At 35.2% G+C, this 25,852-nt stretch overlaps 2 protein-coding genes across 4 annotated transcripts; one reads left to right on the top strand and one right to left on the bottom strand.

Annotated features, from left to right (window-relative positions):
* Positions 1-1,182: 1,182 nt before the first annotated feature.
* Positions 1,183-2,172, bottom strand: LOC147399175 (expansin-A25-like). The gene is made up of 2 exons (XM_086449041.1): positions 2,011-2,172; positions 1,183-1,898 (listed from the first exon to the last, which is right to left on the bottom strand). Exons 1-2 carry the CDS (start codon positions 2,120-2,122, stop codon positions 1,288-1,290), a joined length of 723 nt encoding a protein of 240 aa, XP_086305167.1. The 5' UTR covers positions 2,123-2,172; the 3' UTR covers positions 1,183-1,287.
* A 4,987-nt stretch (positions 2,173-7,159) lies between these two features.
* Positions 7,160-24,364, top strand: EMB2773 (PHD finger family protein). Of its 3 annotated transcripts, none has more exons than XM_086448631.1 (28): positions 7,160-7,710; positions 7,902-8,011; positions 9,375-9,511; positions 9,592-9,691; positions 9,782-10,038; positions 12,594-12,701; positions 12,890-13,001; positions 13,213-13,309; positions 13,427-13,613; positions 13,708-14,127; positions 14,203-14,735; positions 14,813-15,023; positions 15,102-15,152; positions 15,266-15,424; positions 15,514-15,681; positions 16,672-16,971; positions 17,051-17,218; positions 18,164-18,333; positions 18,620-18,728; positions 20,331-20,498; positions 20,590-20,694; positions 20,774-21,007; positions 21,196-21,329; positions 21,411-21,695; positions 21,782-22,085; positions 22,460-22,552; positions 22,676-22,801; positions 23,886-24,364. In XM_086448631.1, exons 1-28 carry the CDS (start codon positions 7,460-7,462, stop codon positions 24,114-24,116), a joined length of 5,328 nt encoding a protein of 1,775 aa, XP_086304757.1. In that variant the 5' UTR covers positions 7,160-7,459; the 3' UTR covers positions 24,117-24,364. The 3 variants fall into 3 exon arrangements, with proteins under 3 accessions (XP_086304757.1, XP_086304759.1, XP_086304758.1); XM_086448633.1 differs by having other exon boundaries at positions 7,162-7,710; positions 17,066-17,218; positions 20,337-20,498; XM_086448632.1 differs by having other exon boundaries at positions 7,162-7,710; positions 17,066-17,218.
* The last annotated feature ends 1,488 nt before the right edge of the window (positions 24,365-25,852 follow it).

Below are 25,852 nucleotides of genomic sequence, written 5' to 3'. Positions count from 1 at the left end.
CTAAAAGGTTGTATTGTTAGATTGTCAATGTGATAATCAATGCGGGCCCAACTTTAAGATTTGAAATCTATAAAAATAAATATGTGGGTAGCGGGCAAGAGAGAGAAGCTTTCTCTATTACTGATGTCATTGCACCACATGTCAACCGATTGTTAGGTTGTGAGCCAACTCGACATAGGGTGTATGGGGTGTTGGACAAAAACAACGTCAATTTAGCATTTCTTTTATTATTAATAGGAAGATGCTGGATTGACACAAACGAAGAGACAAAGGTAACAAAAATGATGTGATGGTGCGCACATAACCATAGATGCTTTTTACTCGTATCTAGCGGAAAAACATCTACAGTAATATGCACGAAACCACGAGTTTTTGTCACCCTTGTGTCACCCCAGCATGACTCTTATGAATATATTTCTTTGTCTATTGAAACGTGATTACCAATAAATAGTGATTTTGCTAAAACATGAGCATATACGAATCTATTAAAATAGGCAACTTTGAAGTGATGTAAATCAAGAAATGATTCAAATTTATAAATTAAAAAAATATATATTAGAATCCTTCAATTAACTTGGGATCCTAAGGTCCTAATCTTTGAGAAAAACTATTTCAAATCATTATATAAAAAAATTCTTTCTAAAAAATAACATATTGTTTGTAAAGTATCAACTTAATAATAATTTTTTTCCACTAAAAAGATGATTTAATGACTTCTATTTTCAAAAATTAAAATTTACCATCTTTACAAGTAATAAAAAAAAAAAAATGACCTATTTTAAGCTCAAATATATAATTTATATGAAATTTGAAGAACTTTATATCATATATATTAATTTTAAAATATAGGATAACCTTCAATCATGTATAATGTAAAAATAAATGACAAAATAAACGGTTCCGAGTACCCATCAGATAGACCTAATGGTTCCGGTTCCTATCGTTTCGGTTCCGGGTAAATGGGTACCCATTGACACTCCTACTCGTAGACATTAGATTCACAAATTATTTTCTTGATCAAATAACAGCCAAGTTCTTGATCACTGGGCCCTATTGTACTGTCAAAAAAGGCCCAATGGCTTATGAACTGGGCATAAACCCATATATGGTACCACTGTAACAACAACAACAACAACAAAGATGAACAAATAAAACTAAGCAATAACTCTTGCTATTTTTTATTTAATTAGAAATCCATTACGAGTCCATTAATTCCTACTCTATCTTCGAAACCGAAAAAAAAAAAAACTCAAAATAAAACATTTGAACCAAACATGGTTGATCACATTAAAACTGTTTCCCAACAAAAGTCTGACCAAATTGCCAATTTGAAGGTGCAACATTATCAGACTGAACCATCTTACCATCACTAGTAGTTACTTGAAACGACAATCTTTGACCTTGCAATCGGGTATCAGTCTGCCAATTTTGACCCCAATTTCGCTTCATTTGTATCCAATTAGTGTTCGATCCCTTGATTTTAAGGTCAGTAACGTCTCCTGCACCCGCAACGTTATATACTAGAATTAGTGTCCAATAAGGATTGCCCTTAATCTCAAATTTCATCCCTCCAGTCTTGAAACATGGAATTCGTCTATATCGAACAGGCACAATCCCAGCTTTGTATTTGGCTATCTTAAGGAACATTGGCATGGAGAGGTCAAAATGCTTCTGAGGAGGGTTGCACCATACGCCTTCGGTCTTGGTGTAGTTAGGTGGACAAAAGTTCGTAGCAGTGATATGTATCGTGCCGGGCAAGCACCATTGTGGTTCATTGTAGCATTGGATCTCAAAACAAGCTCCACATGTTTGGCCATTGTTGAACAAAGCTGTGCTCAACGCCGCGGTCTCAAGACCATAGCCTTGTCTGAATAAATTACCATAGCCACAAGCACCCTCTGTGACCATTAAATATCACAATTAATTATATATATATAATGATCAATAAATAACGAATAATAATTATTTAACTTGATTTGAACCAATCGATTAGGGGACGAAAGAACTTACGCATGGTTTCGCCGCCACGCATGTCACCGTAAAATGTTGCATGGGCAGTAGTGTCCCATTGATCACCAAGGCTGATTACAGCCCCAGACATCGAGAGCACAACCATGGCCATGGCCGTGACCACAACTATGTACCTTAAGCTACCATATTATTCTTCATATATCGATCTCCTTATCATGGCAAGCTTAGTGAAATGTGTATATATTTATAAGCAAAAAGTGAGATTAGCAAAAGAGGAAGAAAATTTAATGTGGTAAATATCATAGTTGGCAAATGTTCATGTCGAGATCCACAAATGGTATAATGGATGGCAACACTGAATCCTACTAAAATAATTACAAGTGAATTTATGGAGAATTTTCTTTGGGTTTTGGAATATATTTGTAGGGAAATATTTTATAAAACTTCCATTAAAGGTCACAAGAGAGAATATTGGTTCCTTCATCTTACAATAACAAGGGGACACGTGTATAAAAGATCAAGGATTGTGATTGGGCCAAGCCCAATAAATAGGGTCGTTGGTTATGTGTACTTTCTATTATTATTTAAAATTACATATTTGCATAAATTTTTCCTTAAATATGAGGCACAAAGGAGAGATTGTTTTGGGAAGAGAATTGTTTTGGATTTTGCTTGTTTTTTTAGGGGTACTTCTGAAATATGGGGTTTGTTAAGGAAAATGTCGTAGTAACATTACAATGTACATCGACTCTCACATCGCTGACATGGATGTATGTACGAAATCATAGATGCTTTTCATCGAGATCCAAGTGAAAAGCATCTATGGCTATGTGTATACCTCCACATCAGCAATGTGAGAATCGATGTACCTTTCAATGTTACTCTAGCATGACTTTTTTGTTAACATGTGTCCTAAGGGCACATGTTAAAGTGCAATAAATACACTTTTGGGAATAAACATATGAGAGCATTTTGGCAAAAATCGGTTTCAGATCAACCATGGCTTAATACAAGGGCACAATATTTTAAATTGTAAGATTGTAAACTATATTATACATTTTGTTTGAGAATAATGATAAACTAACCTTAAAAAAGACACTCAAAATTCGCTCAAGTGCATAGAAACCATAGATATTTTCCTTGTATATCCCGATGAAAAAATCTATGGTTATATGCACATGGCACATGAGTTGAGTGAATTTTATGTGTCTTTTTCTTACACAATTTATCACGACTCTTTGTTTAAATATATGACGTTAAATTGGATTCTAGACCTGATATGATTGTTATTGGATCTTAATATTGAAATCCAATCAAACAATGATCTAAGTCCGATCTGATCCCTATCGAATTGGTCCTCCATCGGCTTCAATCCATTGATAGCCCTATTATCAAGGGGTTAAAAGAGATTTATTTATTTTGGAGAGTTACTATTGGCACCCAACTTTTACTTGTTACAACCTAATTTCTTAAATTATTTATCACACACCAATTAAAGATTAATACACACTCTTCAAACATTACCAAGATTTGGATCACATTATAATCTCAATAGTACAAAACATCTAGTTCAAACAATTTCAGTTGTTGTTTACAAGTATGATTATGCTTATATAAAATCCTAAACATAAAATAAGTAAAAAATCTAACCAAAAGACTAATGAGAGAACTTCTATTGGCACCCCAACTTTAACTTATTATCAACTATTCCCTTATTTTTCTTTAGGGATTTTTCCCAAAATGCGCGCAACTTATGTCAAAATTCCATATTCGATGCACTATTCATTTTAATTCTCAAAACATGCTTTTTCAGTGAATTCATCACTTTTATAAGCAACTAATTCATTGATAAATTACCAACAAGATTGTTGATAAGGCAAAGTCGTTTGTATTTTATCAGCAAAATTGTGGATTGTAAAAGTGATGAATTCACTGTAAAAACATATTTTGATAATTAAAATGAACAATATATCAAAATCAAAATTTCGTCATATTCAGCACACGAAATGGATATTCACCCTTTTCTCTATTCTTAATTGGGGTGGAATAAGTAGAAGTTGGGGAGCTAATAACAGCTCTCTTATTTTGGTGATTGAGTTTTGATTCTAGATAAATAATCTTAGGCGAAGTGTCAACTGGATGGGCCGGACAAGCCCTGAATGGCTACTTGTAATCCCAAACCTGTCTCTAACCCAACCCAACAGCATTTGGGTCAGACTGTGAGACAGGCCAGTCCAATTGCTTTTTATTGAGAGAGAGTGAGAGAGAGAGAGAGAGAGAGGTTGCCAAGGGGCCTGAATTCGTTTTGTACCATGGGCAGAAATTTTTGGGCCAAACGGCCCATATTCAGTCCCAAAAAAAAAACACACACACACGCGCACGCACACGCACATGCACAAGCTCAACCCAAGCAGGGTATGATTGATTGGGTTGCATCATCGATATCATTCGTAGAGACGTGATAATATGACTAGCCAGGTGGCATACTCAAATGACTCTGTGTCGTGACAAGTTCGGGTACTGTAGAGATGTATGCATCGGGATACACAATTGTACTTTCCCGTAAAAAGTGTATCCTAAGGCTTACAAATCTACCATTCCCGAACTTGTCCATGTCATGGAGGCATTTGAGTTGTCACATGGCGAGTCATATTACCATGACTCTTATTCATATAATCAATTCATTTCTTGAAGAAATCATAATGTTTTTTTTTTGTCCTATAATATTTGACTGTCACTTAGAAAATCTAAAATAAAAAACTAGACATGTTTAACGAATAATGCTCAAGTGATCTCAAGATTGTACCTCACATCGCACATCCTGACTTGAAAGTGTATGGGAACCATAGATGCTTTTCATCGAGATACAAGTTAAAAAGCATCTATGGTTCCTATCCACTTTCACGTCAGGATGTACAATATAAGGTGTAAGCTTGAGGTCACTCCAACACAGCTCACGTTTAACTTAGAAGAAGGGAAGAATATGAAGTAAAAGAAATAAACTTTTTGTCATTGAAAATGATTATGTTAGACAGTTGCTTTTGGAAAAACGATTATAAGATCCCTGCAAGTGTATATTGGTTTCTTACTTTAAAAAAATGAGTCAATGTTGGAGTGACCTCGAGATTGTACCTCACATTGCACTTTCTTGATGTGGTAGTGTACGAGAATCATATATGAAGATTTGTTGAATAATAATTACAAAGGTTGAGAATGACATGATATGTAAATAGTACAAAGATAGTAATCATTTTATTCAAATTTGTCATTTTATTCTTAGTAATTACAATTTTACCATTTTTTGTGATTATTAATAAGGGAAGACCTTCATTTCCGATGATTTCAAATAATCACCAAGTCGGATTTAAAATGGCAAGGACAAATTTTTGGAAAAAAAAAATGGGAAAGAAACAAAAATGAAACTAGACGTTAACATTGTCCAACACTTTTTTTTTTTTTTTCCTAATAATATCTCTTTTCATTTTGTCTTTTAATGAAACAGACAAAAGTATATTGGCATTTTACACAATAAATACTTACTTATATAATAAATGTTATGAGTATTTAAGTATTTTAAATTAATACATTTCCTTTTGGTAAATGTTTTGACAATTAATGCTAACATAATAAATATATTTATTATGCCATTAATAAATGCATTTATTACATAATAAATATATTTATTGAGGTAAAGACTAAGATGCCCTTGTCTTTTTCACTAAAAAACAAAACAAAGAGAGATATTATTAGGAAAAAAAAGTATTGGATAATGCTTATATATATATATATATTTTATGATGAAAACAAGTCTGACAATATATCATTTCAGCAAAATAACATATTATTGAAAACATTTAAGAACCATAATATCAAGATATTGAAAAAGGGGTTCTTATTATTTATATTTTGTTTGAAAAAAATACATCTTTAAAACATATTTTTTTTAAATCAAGTTTTTTGTATTTATTTTAATCGTTCAAGGTATAAAGCAAATTTTAAATGAGACTTGAAAAAAAAAATTGTTTGTTACTATGATCCTAAACCTCATTTATAATTTTGAGGGAAGGTGCAAACATAAAACCTATAAATTGCTTTATGACCAACTTGAGCAAGAAAGATTTAGAGGGTTTTATCATTTTTTATGAAATAAAATAAAAAATTTACAAATCGCACCTAAGTTTTGAGGTCAACACAATAAAAGATCAAATTTACATATGTTACAAGATTTTTTTTGCTACATCAATATTTTCTTATAACACCTCAATTTTTACGGCATCCCAATAAATATCAATGACATTAATATATTTCTCCAATGTTTATCCAGGGTTTTCACAAATTTGTAAAGAAGGAGAAAAAGGAAATGACAGTGGCAACTTCATTTGCGCCTCACTATCTCTACCCTTATACCTTCCTTTTCTCTACTCTCCATCTCCATCTTTTATTTTACTAGAGTTTGGATGATGATGGTGGTTGGTCTCATTTTCCTTCTCTTTATATTTATTTTGCTCTCCATTTATGCTCATTTTCTCTTCTTGGTGAATTAGGCCATGGTGTTAGCAAACAATTGGAGGTGATTGCAATGACAACTAATGGTAATGATTGCTCTTCATCCCTATTTTTAAGTTTTTTTATCCTCTTCTCTCATTCATCTATCCTGGGTAATTTTCATTTCCTTTTCTGTTTTATTTATTTATTTTATTTATGAGTTATCCAAGCTTTTTAGGGCATTTGACTAATCATCAAGGCATGTGTAGTTCCTTCTCCCTACATACACCAAGTAATTTTTGGGGTAAATCACTAAGGGCCTACTGGAGGGATTCAACTGCAAGACCTCCACTTTCTCTGTATATTTATAATAATATAATAAATAAATAAGAATTTTAGTCTCGACTAACCCAAACCGAGTCCCTTTGTTCATCTAACAAGCAAAGCTTATCAAAACAAGGTGACATGAATGGTACATATGTATTTTTTGAGAACACCTTAAGATGTGAGCTAATTGTTGGGTGATTTCATAGTTAATTGGAGTGCTCTTAACAATAGTTAGTGTGGCAATAGAATCTCCATTTGTTTTTCATCCTTTAGTTTAGTCCACCGGAAAAGACAACCTTTGACCTTGACAGTGTGTTATAGAGAGAGATGGTAGAGCACTTAAACTTCTCTAACACGTCGAAGAAGAGAACACTTTTTCGTAATTACGTAGCAGAGGAAGGGCATTTATGATTTTTCACTCTCCGACTCCTTACCTGGACTATAAAACTCGCCATCCCCTTACGCCGAAAAATAATCCCCAATTTCTTCTGCATTTTTCCCGGCCTTTTGCCCTCTCAACTTCTCGCTGTTTTAGGGTTTTCTCTGCGTCCTAAACCCTCTATTTCGGAACCCTAATTTCGTGCCAGAAACCCTAAATTCACGCATTTCGTGCTCGAATTCTCATTCGATGAATGCTGATCGATGTTTTTGTGTTCTTCGTCTCGTTGTTTGATCGATGACAAACTCCAGCGGCCTAAACCAAGGAGGTTTCGGCCATGAGAAGGCGTGCAGACTTTCAAATACGATACATTCGGAGGTTGCACCTTCCTTGCCTTTGGCTTCGCTTCCAGTCTTCTGTGGAGCTCTTGATCAAGAGCTTCGACTATTCGATGAGCCGAGTAGTGTTCGATCCCTCAATCGGAAGGATATTCTTGCTCATGCAAGTAAAATCGCTGATCTGCTTCGAGACACTGATGTTGCTTACTTGTAAGTTTTCCTGTAATTCTGTCGCTTTTTTATGCTTTTAGCTCAATTTTGTAGTTAAAACGGCAAAAAATTATATTTGTTAGAAGAAAGTGGATAAATTAAGTGCAAACTGTGTATAAAATTGGACCGTTTTCAATGATGATTGTTCTTTGTGGCATTTCCAGTGTTTGATTGTTCTTTGTTATCCACAGGAGTCTTAGAGATGGGACGACTTCTCTTCTCTGTAGCTCTTCAGAGTCTCTAAACCTTTATAACGAAGTTCTCCAATACAATTCTGAAGCATTTGAATATTCTGTTCCAGGTAATCATAGTATTTCTCTATTTCAATTTTCTATTTTGTGTTTATGGGTGGAGTATTAAGTTTTTTGGTATTCTCCAACTGTTTGGGCCTCTCTATAGGATTACTTCTGATTGAAGTTAATATTATTTCTTCAATTATTTTTTGCATCTTCTTTCTGAGATATGAGATAGTTATTCATGTGCTGGAGGCTTAAAATATCGTATCAATTGAATGTTTTAGTTAATGAAAAAACCGCTGATGCATTTGGTAATATACCCAATATATTCCTGAAACATTGAACGTTTCACTTAAAATATCGTGTGCTGGAGGCTTAAAATATCGTATCGATTGAATGTTTCAGTTAATGAAAAACTGCCGATACATTGGGAAATATATCCAATATATCAATGTTTCGTATCAGTCTCAGCCGATACCGATATGCATCGACTGATATATTCCGATATTTTAAACCATGGCTGGAAATGTTTTAAGAAAGTATAACTTTCTTCTGAGGCTAGATTATCTGTGAAACCTGGTTCACAAATTTCTAACTTTATCTACTTATGCCGCGAGAAAATTAAATAATATTTAATAACAAATAACTTCTATAATATAATTGCAGTATATACACGTATGCCGTGGCTGCATAACATAAATGGTGATAGGAATAGAAGAAAATAGAAAAATGCACATGCATTGGGAGAGCTTTCAAGAAGCGTGTTTAGCAAGAAAAAGACCATTGAGGATGGAATTCACATCCTAATCATACAGCTTGGTAAAACTTGAGGCATGGAATTACCGAAGGAAGTTGATGTACATTTTACTAATGTCAACTTTGACAAGTATGTTAAATGGAGTAGAACATTGCTTTACTGGATCACTTATCAAAGAAAACATTGCTTTACCAGATCACTATGCCATCATTACCCAATAATAATGCATTTAAGCGAGAAACAATTTGGGTGGTTTTGCATGTTGTTGGGGTTTTCTTACCGTGTTAGCTTTGCATATAATGAAGTGATGGATTTTCTTCCTAGAGGATTTCTACAGATTTATTCTCGTCTTGAGCTTAAGCCATCCCAATGTTAGAGCCTTCCACATATTTTTTTTCTTGTGCTCTGTGTATCTTGCAGTTCTTAATAGAAATTAAAGGAAAAAGGGATTTCCTGGAGGCAAGCTTAGGAAAATACCATGTAATAAGGCTTGACTGATAAAAGCAGGAGACCGAATTCCTTCTACTTTTGCAGTGGTCCTGTTAAGATTATCTTTTCTGTATATTTGAAATGGGTTTATTCCCTGATTTTTCTCCCAAACTAAAAAAAAAAAAGAAAAAAAAAAATTCATGTTAGTGATCTGTTTGAGCTGTTATTGTCAAGTTTCTCAGGTCTTATCCATGAGCGGAACTGTAGTAATTCAGTATGTGAAAGAAATCCCTTTGAACAGAATGTACCAAGTATTAGTGAACCACAAAGAGAGTATGAAGCAACTGTTAATCATCACTCAGACAGATTTCTTGTTAATGTGAGTCAACATTTCACTCTCGCAACACATTTGATTATGTTGATTATCTGCCTAAATTTGAAAATCAATTCGAGTTGCAGGATCTACAGGCTTCCGTATCTTCAAGAAAACCTAAAGCAAAGAAGAAAGGAAGTGATGATGTCTCTTTCTCAACTAGGCCAGATCCCGTTGAGCTGCCAGGTTGGCCTCATCAGTTGTATGGTTTCTTATGTCCTCCTCCCTTTTCTTTGTTATATGTTAGAATTAATGGTGAAAACATTGAATCTATAGATGGCATCATTCGATCCTTTTGTGAGACGTTGGAGGATTTGTGCGGCAGAGCAGAAACTGTTAATGAAGATCAAGATGAAGCTGATGTACAACCCTTGTCACCCACTGATCTTAAAATGCTTGTAAATGAAATATTGTCTGTCCGCGCAAAGAAAGTTCTGCACTTGGTTCCTGTAGATATCCTTGTAAGACTTTTAAATGTTCTAGACCGTCAGATTCGTGGGGCAGAAGGTTTGTCCATCGATGAAAATGAAAATGTAAGTTACTATTTTCAGCAAATAATTATATTTTATCTAGGCAATAGCTTTACTAGAGAAAGAGTAGTTCGACACCAACATTTGCATCTCACAAATGTCCTTTGGTCAAAAAACAAGAAAATTTCAACCATGACCTTATAATCACGTGTTAGTTTTCAAAAATACAAAAATATCCTTTTTACTTTCTCTCTCTCTCTCTCTCTCTCTCTATATATATATATATATATATATATATATATATATATATATATATATCGGTAACCCTTTAATTAATCTGTTAAATTTCAAATAAACCCTTTTGATACATGTGTGTTGCACATGCCACTTTCCATTTCCAATAATAAGTTAATGTTTTCTTTATTTGGTATCTCACAAATTCCCCCACTTTTACATTTAAACTTATTATAATCAGGGTTATTTTGGTCAAAAAACAAGAAAATTTCAACCACGACCCTATAATCACGTGTTAGTTTTCAAAAATACAAAAATATCCTTTTTACTATATATATATATATATATATATATATTCAGAAACCCTTTAATTAGTCTTTTAAATTTTAAATAAACCCATGCCACTTTTCATTTCCAATAATAAGTTAATGTTTTCATTATTTGGTATCTCACGAATGCCCCCACTTTTACATTTAAACTTATTATAAACAGAGTTATTTTGGTCAGAAAACAAGAAAATTTCAACCACGACCCTATAATCACGTGTTAGTTTTCAAAAATACAAAAATACCCTTTTTACTGTATATATATTTAGAAACCCTTTAATCAATCTTTTAAACAATAATAAGTTAATGTTTTCTTTATTTGGTAATTTTTAGTTGCGACTACATTTATCGTTCGGTACCCATTTAGAAATTGCTGGTTTATTTTTTTAGTTTCATCTAATAGTGTAGTCGAGGCGAGCGCCTTAGTGCGCCTCAAGGTGTGGCGGACTGAAGGCTCCTTAATACATGTGAGGTGCACCAAGGCATGTCCCACGATTATGCCTCGGTCAAGGCTCAACGCTCATCAGGAGTGCGTCTCGCTAAAAATGAATTAATTTATTTAATTAAGACACTAATTTCAGATTCAATTGTATACTTTTTACATTCAAAATAAAATTCACTTGGAAAGCTCAATTTTTTACCATTAAAAATATTGAATTTTAGATTTGGTGATTTTTTTTCTCTGTCCAAGTGCGTTAGGACTTAGTTGACTTAGGCTCGATAAGGGTATCAGGCTAGTCTAAGGTTGAGCTCTTCTTTTTAAGGTTTGGTTAGTGCTCAACCAAGTCTGACCAGATCCCACCCATTGATAGTTATAGTTGTTGTTCTGCCGTAACAACAACAACACGTGTTGTTGTCCTACTTTTACTTCTTTTTCTTCCCTTTTTTTATTCTCCTTATTCCTCTATACTTTTTCTTTTCCCATTGATCGTTCTTTTTGAATTGTTGAATACTTTACCTTGTTTGTAAAAACTCACATTTATACATGTTATAATTGTAAAATATCTAGAACCCACATTTCCCTGTTTAATTTTTCTATTTTTTATAATTTTATTGTGCCTTTACTCAGGCATGCGCCTCTAGCACTTGGAGGCCTTTGCTCCTTAAGTGTGCCTTTCGCCCTTAACTACCCTGTCATCTATTCTATTTTAGCACCTTGGAAGAATCATATTCCAAACAAATGTTCAGAAGGTCATGTCACTTCACAGGCAAAATCTGTCACGGTTTTATGAGTAATTGTGATATCACGTAAAATTGAATGGAATAATTAGACTTCAAAGCAGGCTGTCACAAATGATGCTTCCAGCTTGCTTACTTTTTGTGTAACCTTATTTATATTGTGGTTGCGAATATCTTTTTGGAAGGTAGACTTAACCTTTTTTCCATTCCCAAACATATTTCTAATTTTTTATCCATAACCATATGGTTAAGAAACATGCACATTAGGGACATTGAGGAAAAACATGCATTGGCATTGGAACTTAACAAATTCTTTCATGATCTGGATTTGGTTTAGTTTTCCTTTAGTATGTGCGCAAACTTAAATCAACAATTTCCTATGAAGTTTATAGTTGTGATAAGAATAATGGTATTATTTTTTTTTTGAGAACAAACAAACTATAAAATAAGAACTTGTAAGACATACACATCTCTTTGTACATTCAATAGCAGTGTGCATCTGTATTTTTCCTGTGTCTTGTACCATCGTGCATGGTATGTTCCATTCCGTTAGCTTGAGAAATGCCGAATGGCTGAATGATACTGAGATTAAACTTTGTTAAGGCTTTCCAAATCTCGCTCTTAGTAATTTTTTTTCGAATCCAATGCTATCTGGTTTGTAAAATGCTCTTTGGAGGATAGAAGGAAATAAAATTCAATGTTCTATGCAACCTTGGTGTAAGCTTTCAGCAGAGTAAATCTTCATAGTACACATCACTGATATCTGTATACTTTTGGCAAATGATGACTTGCCCTTATATAATTTATTTTCATTTGTCATTCTTATTGGATAATCCAGGACTGGAATGGTTAAGTGTATATGTTTTTTTTTTCTTCCAGCTTGATTCAGATGCTGTGTCCTTGGTTATTTGTGCTCTAGAGTCGACTCATGCAGCTCTAGCAGTAATGACTCATAAGGACATGCCAAAGCAGCTTTATAAAGAGGAGGTATGTGCTACCTCCTAGTTTGTGTTTGTGGTTTTTTTATTTTTGGAAAACGGAACATTTGATGCGTTGTTCTTAATTCATACTCTGTTTCTGTTGTGCACTCCCAGATGTTAGTATCCTACTTTGATTGTCATTTTTTGATATTATTGAAGTCCCACTGACTCTTTTGATTACACTTTCATTATCAGATTATTGAAAGAATTTTGGACTTCTCTAGACATCAAATTATGGACTGCATGTCAGCTTGTGATCCATCTTATCGTGCTCTGCATAAACCAAGTGAAAACGGGGCACTTGATGGTAGCCTCCCCTCCTTGTTCTTGATGGCTTGATAGGCACTTCTGTTTTACCATATTTGTGAATGTTCTGCGATATTGTCTAAAGTTATTATTTTAATACATTCTAATTCCTGGCCAATAAAGAAACTAAATTCTACCCTTTTTTTGCAAGCATTATTGATAAAAAAGTTCTCTTCTGGATAAGCTTACTTACGTGCTTCTCTTTTTTTCAGGTGAAGAAGATGATGAGGGCGATGATGATTTTGGTTCAGCTGGAAAGAAGCGCCGTAGTTCTAGGAGTGTTAAAATGAAGAGATCAACAGGGAACAAGTGTGCTTATCACTGTTACCTTTCTTTCTAACTTTGTATGATTTTCTGTACCATGATTAGCTTTTTTGTAAATCCAAAATGAGGCGCTTCTAATTTTATTGTATCTTCTTGTATTAGGGTTCCTGCTGCTGTGAATGCCGTACTTCAGAAACTTTGCACGATTCTTGGTTTTCTTAAAGATTTGCTGTTAATAGAGCGCCTTTCAGATAGTTGCATTCTGCAATTAATGAAGACTAGCTTTTCAACTTTCTTGGTAGATAACATCCAGCTCTTGCAATTAAAGGCTATCAGTTTAATTTGCGGGGTATTGATTGATTGATTTATTTACTGTTCTGTTTCTCAGTGGCAACCGTATGCTTTACACTATTTTGTTTTGATGTGTTTGTAACTAACTGCAGGTTTTTTCTTTGTACACACAACATAGAAATTTTTTGATAGATGAGACAGTTCAGCTGCTCTGGAAGTTACCATATTCAAAGCGTGCGATTAGAGCATACCATCTGCCTGATGAAGATCAAAGGCAGATTCAAATGATAACTGCCTTGCTGATTCAGTTAGTTCAATGTAGTGCAAACCTTCCTGAAACATTAAGTGCTGATTCCATCTTAGAGCTTTCGGTTGATGCTAATTACCCAACTAAATGCAATGAGGCTGCCACGGAAGCATGCTGTCTTTTCTGGACTCGTGTTCTTCAGCGACTTACATTCGCGAAAGCTCAGGATGTGTCCGAGTTGAAAGTGATTATTGAGAATCTTGTTTTGGATTTGCTGACAACACTGAACTTGCTTGAATATCCTGCCTCAGCTTCTATTCTTGAGGTGATATTTCTGATTCAAAATTTATTTTAGTGCATTATTATTATTTTTTTCCTGTTAATGGATTGTTTCATGCAGGTTCTTTGTGTCTTGCTGCTCCAAAATGCTGGTTTGAAATCTAAAGATATCTCTGCACGTACCCTTGCCATTGACATTCTTGGAACCATTGCTGCTAGGTTGAAACGTGATGCTGTCCTTTGCAGCAGGGATAATTTTTGGATTTTGCAAGAGTTGGTTGGTGCAGAGAGTGCTGATCATAGTAACCTGAAAGATGCGTGTTCTGTTTGTCTTGATGGAAGAGGTGGAAAAAGGTTATTCGTTTGCGATGGTTGTCAGAGAGAGTTTCATACAGATTGCATGGGAGTTGCAGAACGTGAGGTTCCTTCACGTGTTTGGTATTGTCAGTTTTGCCTCTGTAAGAAACAGTTAATTGTTCTACAATCATATTGCAAGTCACAGTGCGAAGATAATGGGAAAAAGAATCAGTCCATACCAGAAAGCACTTCCGAAGCTTCAGAATCCATTACCAAACCGGAAATTGTCCAACAAATGCTTTTGAATTGCTTGCAGGGAGTTGGTTCTACTGATGATGCACATCTCTTTGCTCGCTGGTTTGTAATTCACTTAGAATTTCTTTCTTAAATCATTGTATGTTGGCATTGATGCTATATATGCTAATTATTTGCAGGTTCTATCTTTGTCTCTGGTACAAAGATGATCCAAAATCTCAAGAGAAATTCTTTTACTACCTTGCTAGACTGAAGTCAAAAGCAATCTTGCGGGACTTTGGGTCTGTTTCTTCTTTATTAAACAGAGAATCAGCCAAAAAGATATCTCTGGCGTTGGGGCAGAATAATTCTTTTTCTAGAGGATTTGATAAAATTCTTTGCATGCTTCTTGTAAGTATAATTTCTTGCTTGTTCTTTGTGCTATTTTTGAGATTAAGCCTTTTTCTGAATTGTTCATAATTGCTTCAGGCAAGTTTAAGGGAGAATTCTCCTATACTTAGGGCCAAGGCATTACGTGCGGTAAGCATAAACTCTTTATTCTTCCAAATATTCTGCCAAGTATGTCTTGGAGATGACTTTTTTGATAACTCTGTTAGAGTCACCTCACCACATTTATTTTTCAATGAAAACAGGTTAGTATAATTGTGGAAGCTGATCCTGAGGTTTTATGTGAAAAACGTGTTCAATCTGCTGTTGAGGGTAGATTTTGTGATTCTGCTATCTCTGTGCGAGAAGCTGCTTTGGAACTTGTTGGTAGGCATATTGCTTCACATCCTGATGTTGGTTTGAAGGTATCTAAAAGCAAACTTCTGCTTGATCTTGTCAATGTGGATGACTGTTTTGTTAATTACTTTCTCATTCCTTTCCCTTGAATTTCTAGTATTTTGAAAAAGTTGCCGAGCGAGTCAAGGATACTGGAGTCAGTGTGCGCAAACGAGCTATCAAAATCATTCGAGACATGTGCACTTCTAATGCTAATTTTTCAGAATTTACAAGTGCCTGTATCGAGATCATTTCTCGCGTCAGCGATGAAGAATCTAGTGTACAGGTCTGTTCGAAAAGTTCTTATTATAGTGCTGTTAGATTCAGCTTTGCTCTCATAAAACTTACACAGGTCCTTTAACTTTTCTTTTTTAATTATAGTTCTCATCTGATACTATAAACACGATGTTTCCAAGTATTATGTGGAGACAATATAATTTGATGTGGTTGTAGGATAAACAAACTGGATGGCCTATGGGATTGCAGATTTCTTTGCACAATTTTATTTGTAGAATCACCCATTAGGGAACAAAAAAAAAATCTTTCGACTCAATGTGCTGTTTGGACTCATTGGCCTAACAATGAACTCTCATCCAACACTTGCTAACCATTACCTCCTCTTTAGAAGCTTAGAATTTTTTTTTTCTAGAAAAAATGTTTCCATGGAAATAAAATATCTACTGTTCTGAAAAATTCTTTGAATATTCCAAACAATAGAAATTTCCTTTGACGGAAAACATTTCTATGGAAATTCCCTGTAAGTCTCCATACAGGGACTTGTATCATACTTATGGAAGCTATTTAATTAAATAAAATGTCTATCTATATGAACATATCTAGCATCTAGATTAGCTGTACAAATGATGATCTTTCTAGGAAGAGGAAGATTAATAGTTTTTCCTAATATTTCTGTGGAATGTTAGTTGACCTATCATCTAGCATGTTGTTTACCTAGACACATGCAATTGGCAACAAATGTTGAACTGTCCTCCAATCTTTTGATGCACGAATTCACATGTGTATTCTTGTGTACATACAAGCATATTTTACATATATATGTTGAACCAATTATTCTTGGTATGACCTATTGCAAGTAATCAGCTGCAATAAGCAGTGATACCATGGGATAATTATTAACATAAGTTATCCTTTATATAAATATCATGTCTTCTAACGTATTTCTCTCACTAAATTTGTTGCCTGATATCTTTTGAAGACAACTTTGGTTTCATGGAAAGTATTTCACCTGGTTCTGTTTTCCATTTTCATTTGACAGGATCTTGTATGCAAAACATTTTATGAGTTCTGGTTCGAAGAATCAAGTGGTGTCCAGACTCAGTTTGTTGGAGATGGTAGTTCTGTACCTGTGGAAGTGGCAAAGAAGACTGAACAGGTTGTTGAAATGTTAAGAAAGATGCCGAACCATCAACTTCTTGTAACTGTCATAAGACGCTGCTTAGCACTTGATTTTTTTCCACAATCTGCCAAAGCTGTTGGAATCAATCCCATGTCTCTGGCATCAGTACGCAAACGCTGTGGATTAATGTGCAAGTGCTTATTAGAAAGAATATTGCAGGTATGGCCTCTGCCTTGCTGACCCTTCACTTCTATAAATTAGTGCTCTAGATAGTTTTCAGTCCTAAATTATTTGTTAGAAACTTGTTTGTCAGGTAGTCGAAACAGATAATGAGGAGGTGGAGGTGCGCGCCCTCCCATATGTGCTGGTTTTGCATGCATTCTGTGTTGTGGATCCAACACTCTGTGCACCGTCATCCGATCCCTCCCAGTTTGTGGTTACTCTCCAGCCATACCTTAAGAGCCAGGTTACATCTGGTTTCCCTTAGAAATCATTTTGCTCCTGTTTTTGTTATAGTGGTTTCCCATAGAAATTGTTTTTCTCCTGTGTTTGTTAATAGTGGTTTTCTGTAGAGTATTTTGCTCCTATATTTGTTGTGTAATTGTTTTGATCAAGGTATTAAAGTTAAGTTTTGATGTCTATTTTGACCATAGTCACAAAAAATGGCCTTTATTTTCGAAAAAGTTGCGTTTAAGATGCGTTTTGTACCTCTAGCGATTAGAATAATTAAAAAAAATGCATTTTTTAAAATATCATTTATTTTATGCTTATTATTCTTTTGGGAGAGTTTTTAAAGATTTTAGAGGGATCTTCTTTGAAGATTTCCTAGTGAGGTGGGACTGGGTTTTTATTTTTATCTTTGGCGTAGTCTCCTCTTGTTTTTGTGGCTGGTTCCCTTGACTGCTCTTTTCGTTTGGTTTTGAATGAATTCTTTATTTGTAAGTTATATGAAAAAAATTGCTTTAATGGCTCATCCCCTCTGGGGTTCTTCTGCCAAAGCCATGCCATGCAAGGTTTTTTTGGCTGATCAAGCCATACAAGTAATGTCACCTTTCATGAGAAATTTTGTTTCTTTAACGATGTGCTTCTTTATCCACTTGGCTGTATTTGATATTTGTGATAATTTTATCATGGAGTTTTCTTCCTAAAAAATTGCGTTAACCATGCTTGTTGGAAGCAATAGAGTAGTAAGGAAACCTATGTGAGTATTTCCATCAGAAGTGTGGATGCCAGAAGCCTCCCTATATCCTTTGGTGCTATTCCAAGTATAACTTGATATTCTTATCGTACTGGTCAAATTGGTCTGAAATGCATATTTCTGCATCTATCCTTTTTTCTTCCTTCTCGAGTAATTTCTCTATCTCTCTCTCTAAGTCTTTTTATTGTATGACTCATTTTTCTTTATATGTAGGTTGATAATCGAGCAGTAGCACAATTGTTGGAGAGTATAATCTTTATAATTGATGCTGTTCTGCCTCTTCTCCGTAAGCCTCCTGAGAGCGTTGTTGAAGAGCTTGAACAAGACCTCAAACACATGATCGTTCGGCATTCTTTCTTGACAGTCGTCCATGCTTGCATCAAGTACCTTGTTTTCCCCATTCTCTCCTTTATTTAGTTAGTGATGTAATGTTACCTAAAATTATTGTTCTCAAAATGCTTTTAGCAAGTAGATTCTTATTTCTGATATTTTAAGTCTATGTGCCTGCATTAGTACTTGTATTTTTTTTTTTTTTTATTCAAAAAATATATTAGCACTCAAATTGCTTTTCTCCTACTTCTCTCCAAGGTTGGAATTGCTCGATGGTTCTATAAATTTTCCGATTGCACATCATGTCATGCTCATTTGACTCAAAATTGTCTTGTTCAGGTGCCTTTGTTCACTTAGTAAAGTAGCAGGAAAAGGTGCCACTCTAGTTGAATATCTTGTTCAGGTTTTCCTCAAACGTTTGGATACCCTTGGAGTTGATAGTAAGCAGGTTTGTTCCTTGCTCAATTATATGTCATACCATGTGAAATATTATCCCCATTTGCTTAGATGATGCTACCCAAACCAGGCAGTTCTCATGCATACATATTGGAGATTGGTTTTCTTAGTTGTCACATCTGTCGTAAGGAAACTCTAGGTGTCAGGCATCCAATACTACCAAGCTTTATCATAAGTACAAATCTGGCATAGGAATTTTGACTGAACTAAATTTTTGCATATTCTACATGCTTGAAGATAACTTAATTATAATAGCTAGAGGAAATGTTTAATAAGGAAAAGAGTATTTAACAGCTTATCGTAGTTGTTTCTTTGTGTGAGAAGGCCCTGAAGACCCATTCTAAATGTCTTCATATAATCAAGGATGGAGAGATAATATACTGATCAACGTATAGTAAGATAGAAATATGCTAATTTAAACAAACCTGATATTGCATATAAGTATGGGGACATTTGAATGACCAACTCGTGCTTGTTGGGCTAGGGTTCCTGGCCAGGTGAAGCAGTCCTCTTGACGATTCTTTGATTACTATTTTGTACATTGCTAAAGTAACTCTTTGAAAAAAAAATAACTCCATAAGGTAATGCCTGACTCGGGACGGGAGCATGGGTTCTTGGGATTTGGGATTTAGGAGGAACTTCAATGATTGGGAATTGAAGGAGGTTACATCTCTTCTAGATCTCCTTAACTCTATCCAAGTAAGAGAAAACGAGCAGGACAGAAGGGAGTGGATCAAGGTTAAGGATAAGAAGTTCTCTATTAAGTCCTACTACTATTGCTTGATACCGATGGGGGATATTTCGTTCGCTCAATCTGTCGTTTGGTCCGATCTTGTTCCTTCTAAGGTGTCTTTTTTTATTTGGCTTGCTTCTTTGGGTAGAATTCTCTTGTTGGATAATCTGATCTATCGAGGGTGGATTACTCCAAACTTTTGTTTTCTTTGTTCTAGTGATGGGGAGTTTGTCAATCACATTCTGATTCATTGTTCTTTTTCTAAAGTTATTTGGATGTTTTTCTTATCTCGATTCCAAATGGATTGGGTTGTTCCTCTATCTTTCTTTGAGCTTTTGGAGGGGTGGAGTTTCAATATCTTTTTCTCTAGAAAGAGACTTCTTTGGGCTATCCTTCCGTTGGCTATCACTTGGGGCCTTTGGAGAGAGCGCAACAACAGAGTTTTCCAAGGCAAGGAGAGCCCGTCTCATACAGTGATCTTAGAGATTTTGGGATTACTCTTTCTTTGGTCCAAGTTGAAGAAAGACTTTGAGGGAGTTAGCTTCGAAGATTTTGTTTTTAATTGGGATACCATTTGTGGCTCTTAGCCCCTCATTGGGTTTGTGTTTTTTTGCTTTCTTTTTTCTTCACTTCGTTGTTTCTCCTTTTTTGTTGTTTGGGGGCTATCTCAGCCTCCCTATCTTCTTTTCATTAATACAAGTTATATTTATCAAAAAAAAAATAAAAAAGTAACTATATCTTGTTCTTGTTTGCATTCCTATAAAAATATTTGTTTGAAGCTTTGCGTAAGCAACTCTCTTTTAGTTGATACCCCCCAACTAATTTGACTGAAATAACTCAGAGAAATCTGATTTCTGTTAGTTTCAGCAAGTAGGTCGTTCTCTTTTCTGTCTTGGGCTGCTCATCCGCTATGGGAAAGAGCTGTTAGTTACCTCTTATAGCAGAAACATACATTTTGATAAGAGTCTCCGTTTGCTTAAGAATCATCTCCGTTCTGAGGATTTTGTCATAAAGGTCCGGGCATTGCAGGTGAGCTCTTTTCTTTCTCTTATACTACTCAAAAGATTTATATTATCTTAATTCAAACATGTACCTGATGAAGCTTTGTTTACTTCTCTAGGCATTAGGGTTTGTTTTAATTGCTAGGCCCGAGTATATGTTGGAAATTGATATTGGCAAAATAATAGAGGCAACATTATCCCCTGGTTCTGATGCCCGACTAAAGGTACAAAATTTTCATGCTTATGCTTGCTGCCTACTTTCATGTCTATTCTGTTTCTTATTTTTTTTCCCATGTTGTCCAGATGCAAACATTGCAAAACATTTATGAATATCTACTTGATGCGGAAAGCCAAATGGGACCAGATAAGGCCGATAATACTGTAGTACAGTATCCTCAAGAAGGGGGAAATAGTGTGCCTGTTGCTGCTGGTGCAGGTGATACTAATATTTGTGGAGGTATAGTTCAATTGTTTTGGGATGCTATCTTGGGAAGATGCTTGGACATGAATGAACAAGTTCGACAGTCTGCCCTTAAGGTAAAAACTTGGCAACTCTGTTGATCTTGCACATGTTTACATGAGTTCAATTCAAGTAAATGCTTGCATCTATTATAACTCCTTGTCCCATGTGATGACTAAATTTCCCATGCAATGATGAATTTCTGGGTTCTTGTTGTCACTTGCTGATTTGATATTCAGTTCCTTACTTTTTTTCTTTGATGTAGATTGTTGAAGTTGTGTTGCGTCAAGGTCTGGTTCATCCAATCACTTGTGTGCCATTCCTTATAGCACTTGAAACGGATCCGCAGGAGGTGAACTCAAAGTTAGCACATCATTTGCTAATGAACATGAATGAGAAGTATGCCCCTCAAATGCCTTTTGTAGTTAACATTTATATCCGATTTTATGTTTATGCCTTGTAATAAACTTGCATTTGCAGGTATCCTGCATTTTTTGAAAGCCGTCTGGGTGATGGCCTTCAGATGTCATTTATTTTCATCCAGTCCATGACCAAGAGTTATGTAGAATATGCCAACCAAAGTAAGGTATCTGGAAATATGAAAGGTAAATCAGATGGCAGCTCTTTTGCTTATGCAAGGCTTGGAGTTTCTCGGATCTACAGGCTTATTCGAGGAAATCGTATTTCAAGAAACAAATTCATGTCATCTGTTATACGCAAATTTGATTTTCACAGCTGTAACCAGTCAATAATTCCCTTCCTGATGTGAGTATTGTATTGATGTTGAATCTTATGGTCCTCTGTGATATTGAGTTCTGAGTTGTGTTTCCCTTTTTCTTTTTTTTTTCAAGGTATTGCACAGAGATCCTGGCTTCACTTCCTTTCACATCACCTGACGAACCTCTTTACTTGGTCTACATCATAAATCGAATCATACAAGTTAGGGCAGGCGCCCTTGAAGCAAATATGAAAGCCATGATTTCCCGTTCACTAGAAGGCGGTTCTCACACTGCTTCTCATGAAAATGGGGTGATTCAAAATGAGTCATCTGCACATCCTGTTTCAGATCGTATTACTACCGAAGATGCCAATATGCATTCTATGACTTTTGGTGATTCTTGTGGTATCTCAAAAGATGATCTAGAAAATATCCAGGTACATTTAGTTAGAAACTGCTTTCTTATCTTCTCATAGCTGAATGAATTAGTTGATGCCAAACGTGTACCAAAGTGTCTACATGAAATATATGTAATGTTGTACACTGTTCTAGAGCCCAGTGAGAAATTAGTTTGTTTTTTAAGCCATCTCTTTAATGGAACTTTTTTTTTTGCTTTTCTCTGTACTTTATTACCTTACCTTTGATTCTTCTTTCTTCATTGATAAAGAAGAAATGAAGTTAAATGTCTACTTCTTTATTACCTTTGCAGATACTTTTTTTTTTACCTTGTTCTTGAAACAATTGTTTTTTGCTCCAGAAAAGAAGATAAAAATGTAACATTTTAAAAATTAACATTGTGGTGCCTATACAGGCTGATTGTCAGGCGGCAATAGCGTTGCAACTCCTCCTAAAGCTAAAGAGACACTTAAAAATTATTTTTGGACTAAATGATGCTAGATGTCAGGTAACACTTTATCTTAATTTTATCTTTCTACCATTGTTTCTTCAACATTGACACATGTTTTGGTTCAATAATTGACCTATAAAGCTGAGGCTGTTGTGACCTGTGTTTTCTTTTTCATTTAAGGCATTTTCTCCAACTGAGCCCCTAAAACCGGGAGAAGTTCTTTCTAAGCAAAGCATTCCCTTCGACATCAGTGAAACATGCATGAATTTGCCTACCTCTTATAAAGAGATGATTGAAAGATACCAGGTAATATAACAATTTATGTTGGAACCTTTTCACCCTTTTAGTCACTTTATTTTTTAGTTTTATTTTTCCTTCTATGTGCAATCTTAATTGCTTATAGATGCTGTAAGGTGAGTAACGCAGCCTGGATGCCTAGGTTTTTTTGTTTTTTTTTGTTTTTTCACTTAATGCCAACATTTGGTCGTAAGTAGTAAAAACAAAAAATACAAACTTGCAAATATTTCTATTAAATATTAGGATCTTCCCATGTATTACAAATGGTCTGTGTCATTTACCATCCTATGAATGTGATGTAAGGTAAATTTGGTTTTGTTATTTATTATGCTGATTATTGAATAGTAGAAAGAAAGTGAGGGATGTCAAAGCAAATGACAAGGATACCACTCGATAAATAACTATATTTAAGAGTTGTTAAAAGGGGTTGTACAACTTGGAGTAACTACAGTGTGGTGGCTTCCTACCATGGATGATGGACCTTGCTTACATACTTGTAGTTGCTGCTGCAAAACACCCATCCAGATCTCTAGGCAATGAAACCACTTTGCCGATTGTAGTTCAAAAATCACAGAAACAGTTCTAAGCATCTAACTGTCTAATATTGTAATCTGTCGTGGAGAAAATGCGAAGCTCCAATGGTTAAGATAATCAGATAAGTAAGATTTTAAGTCATGGTTTATTGAAGCCAGTGATTGTCCAACCCTGGTAAGTTTGAAGTGATGTTTAGTACGAAACTACCATTATCTGTCCTATCTGTGTTGCATGGTCAGCCCTGTTAATTCAGACTTGCGACTCTCCAAGGACTCTAGTATAATAATACATCCAAATTTATTTTCTTTCTCGCTCGAGGAAACTAATTAAAATATATCTTATTATGTTAATATGCTCGTTATCTTTTTCAATTTAAAATGTTCTATTATGTATGAATATATTGTACCAATCCTAATGTGGCATTTAATATGTTGGGTTTATGAATCTCTCATTCTGGGGTATGCCATGCCAACATTGATTGTACTAGAAGCAGAGCGGAATAAACTTCTCCATGGTGGAGATTCCTGAACATTATTTGCTTTGATTTCCATACAAACAGGAATTTAAGGCTGCGATGAAGGAAGATACTGTGGACTACTCTACTTACACTGCTACAATCAAGAGGAAACGGCCACCTGCCAGAAGTTCTAGAGGTGGGAGATCTGGTCGTGGTGAAACTGGTGGCTATGATGAAGAGGAAGACAACGATGAAGATTGGAGCGGTTCTTATCGGAGGCTAAGCAACAGTGGCCGAAAAAGCTACAGTGGTAGAGGGAGACAGCGGCTTTAGTTGGCCGTGATAAGTATTAGAATATGGGTGGGTGGGCTAACTTTGTACATTATTTACCAAGAGTAGGAAAAAAGAAAATAGGGGAAAATAGTGAAGAAAGAAGGCTGAAGTGAGCCACAAAAAATATTTTTTTGGGCTCAGTTAGAAGAGTGCTTTCTGCAGTTGTTTGTCCATTTGTATTTTTAAGGAGCGCTGTACTAATTGTGCCCCTGTTGTCCTTCAATGAAATTCTTCTTCAATTTTATTCATGTCTTGGATGTATCTGTTGTCGCTCTCACATGGTCTGTCATCTTGGCTGCAACCAGGTGGGAACAAATAAATTTGGTTATCTTCTCGGAGATGGAATGTAAAGTTTCTATCCAAACTCTCTCTCTCCAGTTTTATATATCCTGGTTGGTTTGGGCCCTTTGCCCCAATTTATACATGTATTTTTTTTAGTGGGCCCAACAGTTTGATGGTTCCCATCAGTGATGTATTGTGTGATGGGGAGTTGTATATATCGAGGATCCGGAGGATGGTGAATGGACCACCCCCATCCTCAAAAGTCCCTATACCAACTAAATGAATCCAATTCCTCCATTCTACTGTCTGGACTCTGGAGTCGTGTCTTTTATTATTTAAAGAGTATTTTTATCTGTTTAAAATCATCTCCATCGCTCTTGGGGGTGGGTATTTTTTCCTTTAATATAACATTTCAAAGAATATTTCTTCTAATTGGAATTAAACCATCTCAATCTACTTACTTTTAGTTCATTGTTTAGGAGTTAAGCCATACTATTTGCGATTGTTTCTTACTTTATCTATAATAGTATATTGATCTTCGTGACGTTTCATTGGCCAATATTTCAAATTAACATGACGTTTCTAGACCACCCAATATTTAACTTCTTGCATGTTTTTAGAGAAGCCAACAAGGTGGCTGATTACCTTGCTTCTTTTCTTTTTTCTTTGGGTTGTTCGGAGATTGTTTGTGGATCTTTGCCTTCCCTCGTTTCTCTTCTTTCCCAGGATAAAAGGGGCTGTCCTTTCCTGAGGTTGTAGCTGGTCTGGGTCTGCCTTAACCCTGTTGACCTTTCAAAAAAAAAAAAAAAAAAAAAAATATTCAACTTCATAAAGTATAATTGTTCTCATTGGCATCATATAAAATTTTCCTTTTTAATATGAGTGATATATGTCTGTCACTTAGCATTACTGAAGCACACTTGTGATCTTTGAGCAACATTTTCCTCAATGCATCTTTCTTTATGTATAATAGACTAGAGATAACTAAGGTGTTCACTTTTATCAATTGTTACTAAACATTATCAATTCGTCCCCCCACCCTCCCCATGCGGAATGAGGTCAACAAGTGATGTGTTGACCGTTGAATCAAAGCTCGAAAAACAATATTTTTATAAATTTTTTTTTCATGAAATCTAGAAGACTCTTGTTGGATTGTAAATGTGATAATCAATGTGGACCCAATGGCCCTTTTTAAGATTTGAAATCTAAATAAATAAATATGTGGGCAGCGGGCAAGAGAGAGAAGCTCACTCTATTGCTGATGTCATTCGGGCCACATGTCAAACGTTTGTTGGGTTGTGAGCAAACACGTTAGTTAGAATCAAGGGTGTGCGCCAAAACTGCGTCATATTAGCAGCACTCTATAAAATTTGAAGGTTTTAATAGTGTGAGAAGAAGATAAAAATGACATGGACTGAGATACCAAGAATAGATATGAAAACAGTGTGTGTTAG

Source organism: Akebia trifoliata, chromosome 7 (assembly GCF_017979445.1).
Source record: "Akebia trifoliata isolate Shusen 1 chromosome 7, ASM1797944v1, whole genome shotgun sequence".
Lineage (NCBI taxonomy): Eukaryota > Viridiplantae > Streptophyta > Magnoliopsida > Ranunculales > Lardizabalaceae > Akebia > Akebia trifoliata.
This window is presented reverse-complemented; position numbering and strand designations above follow the sequence as displayed.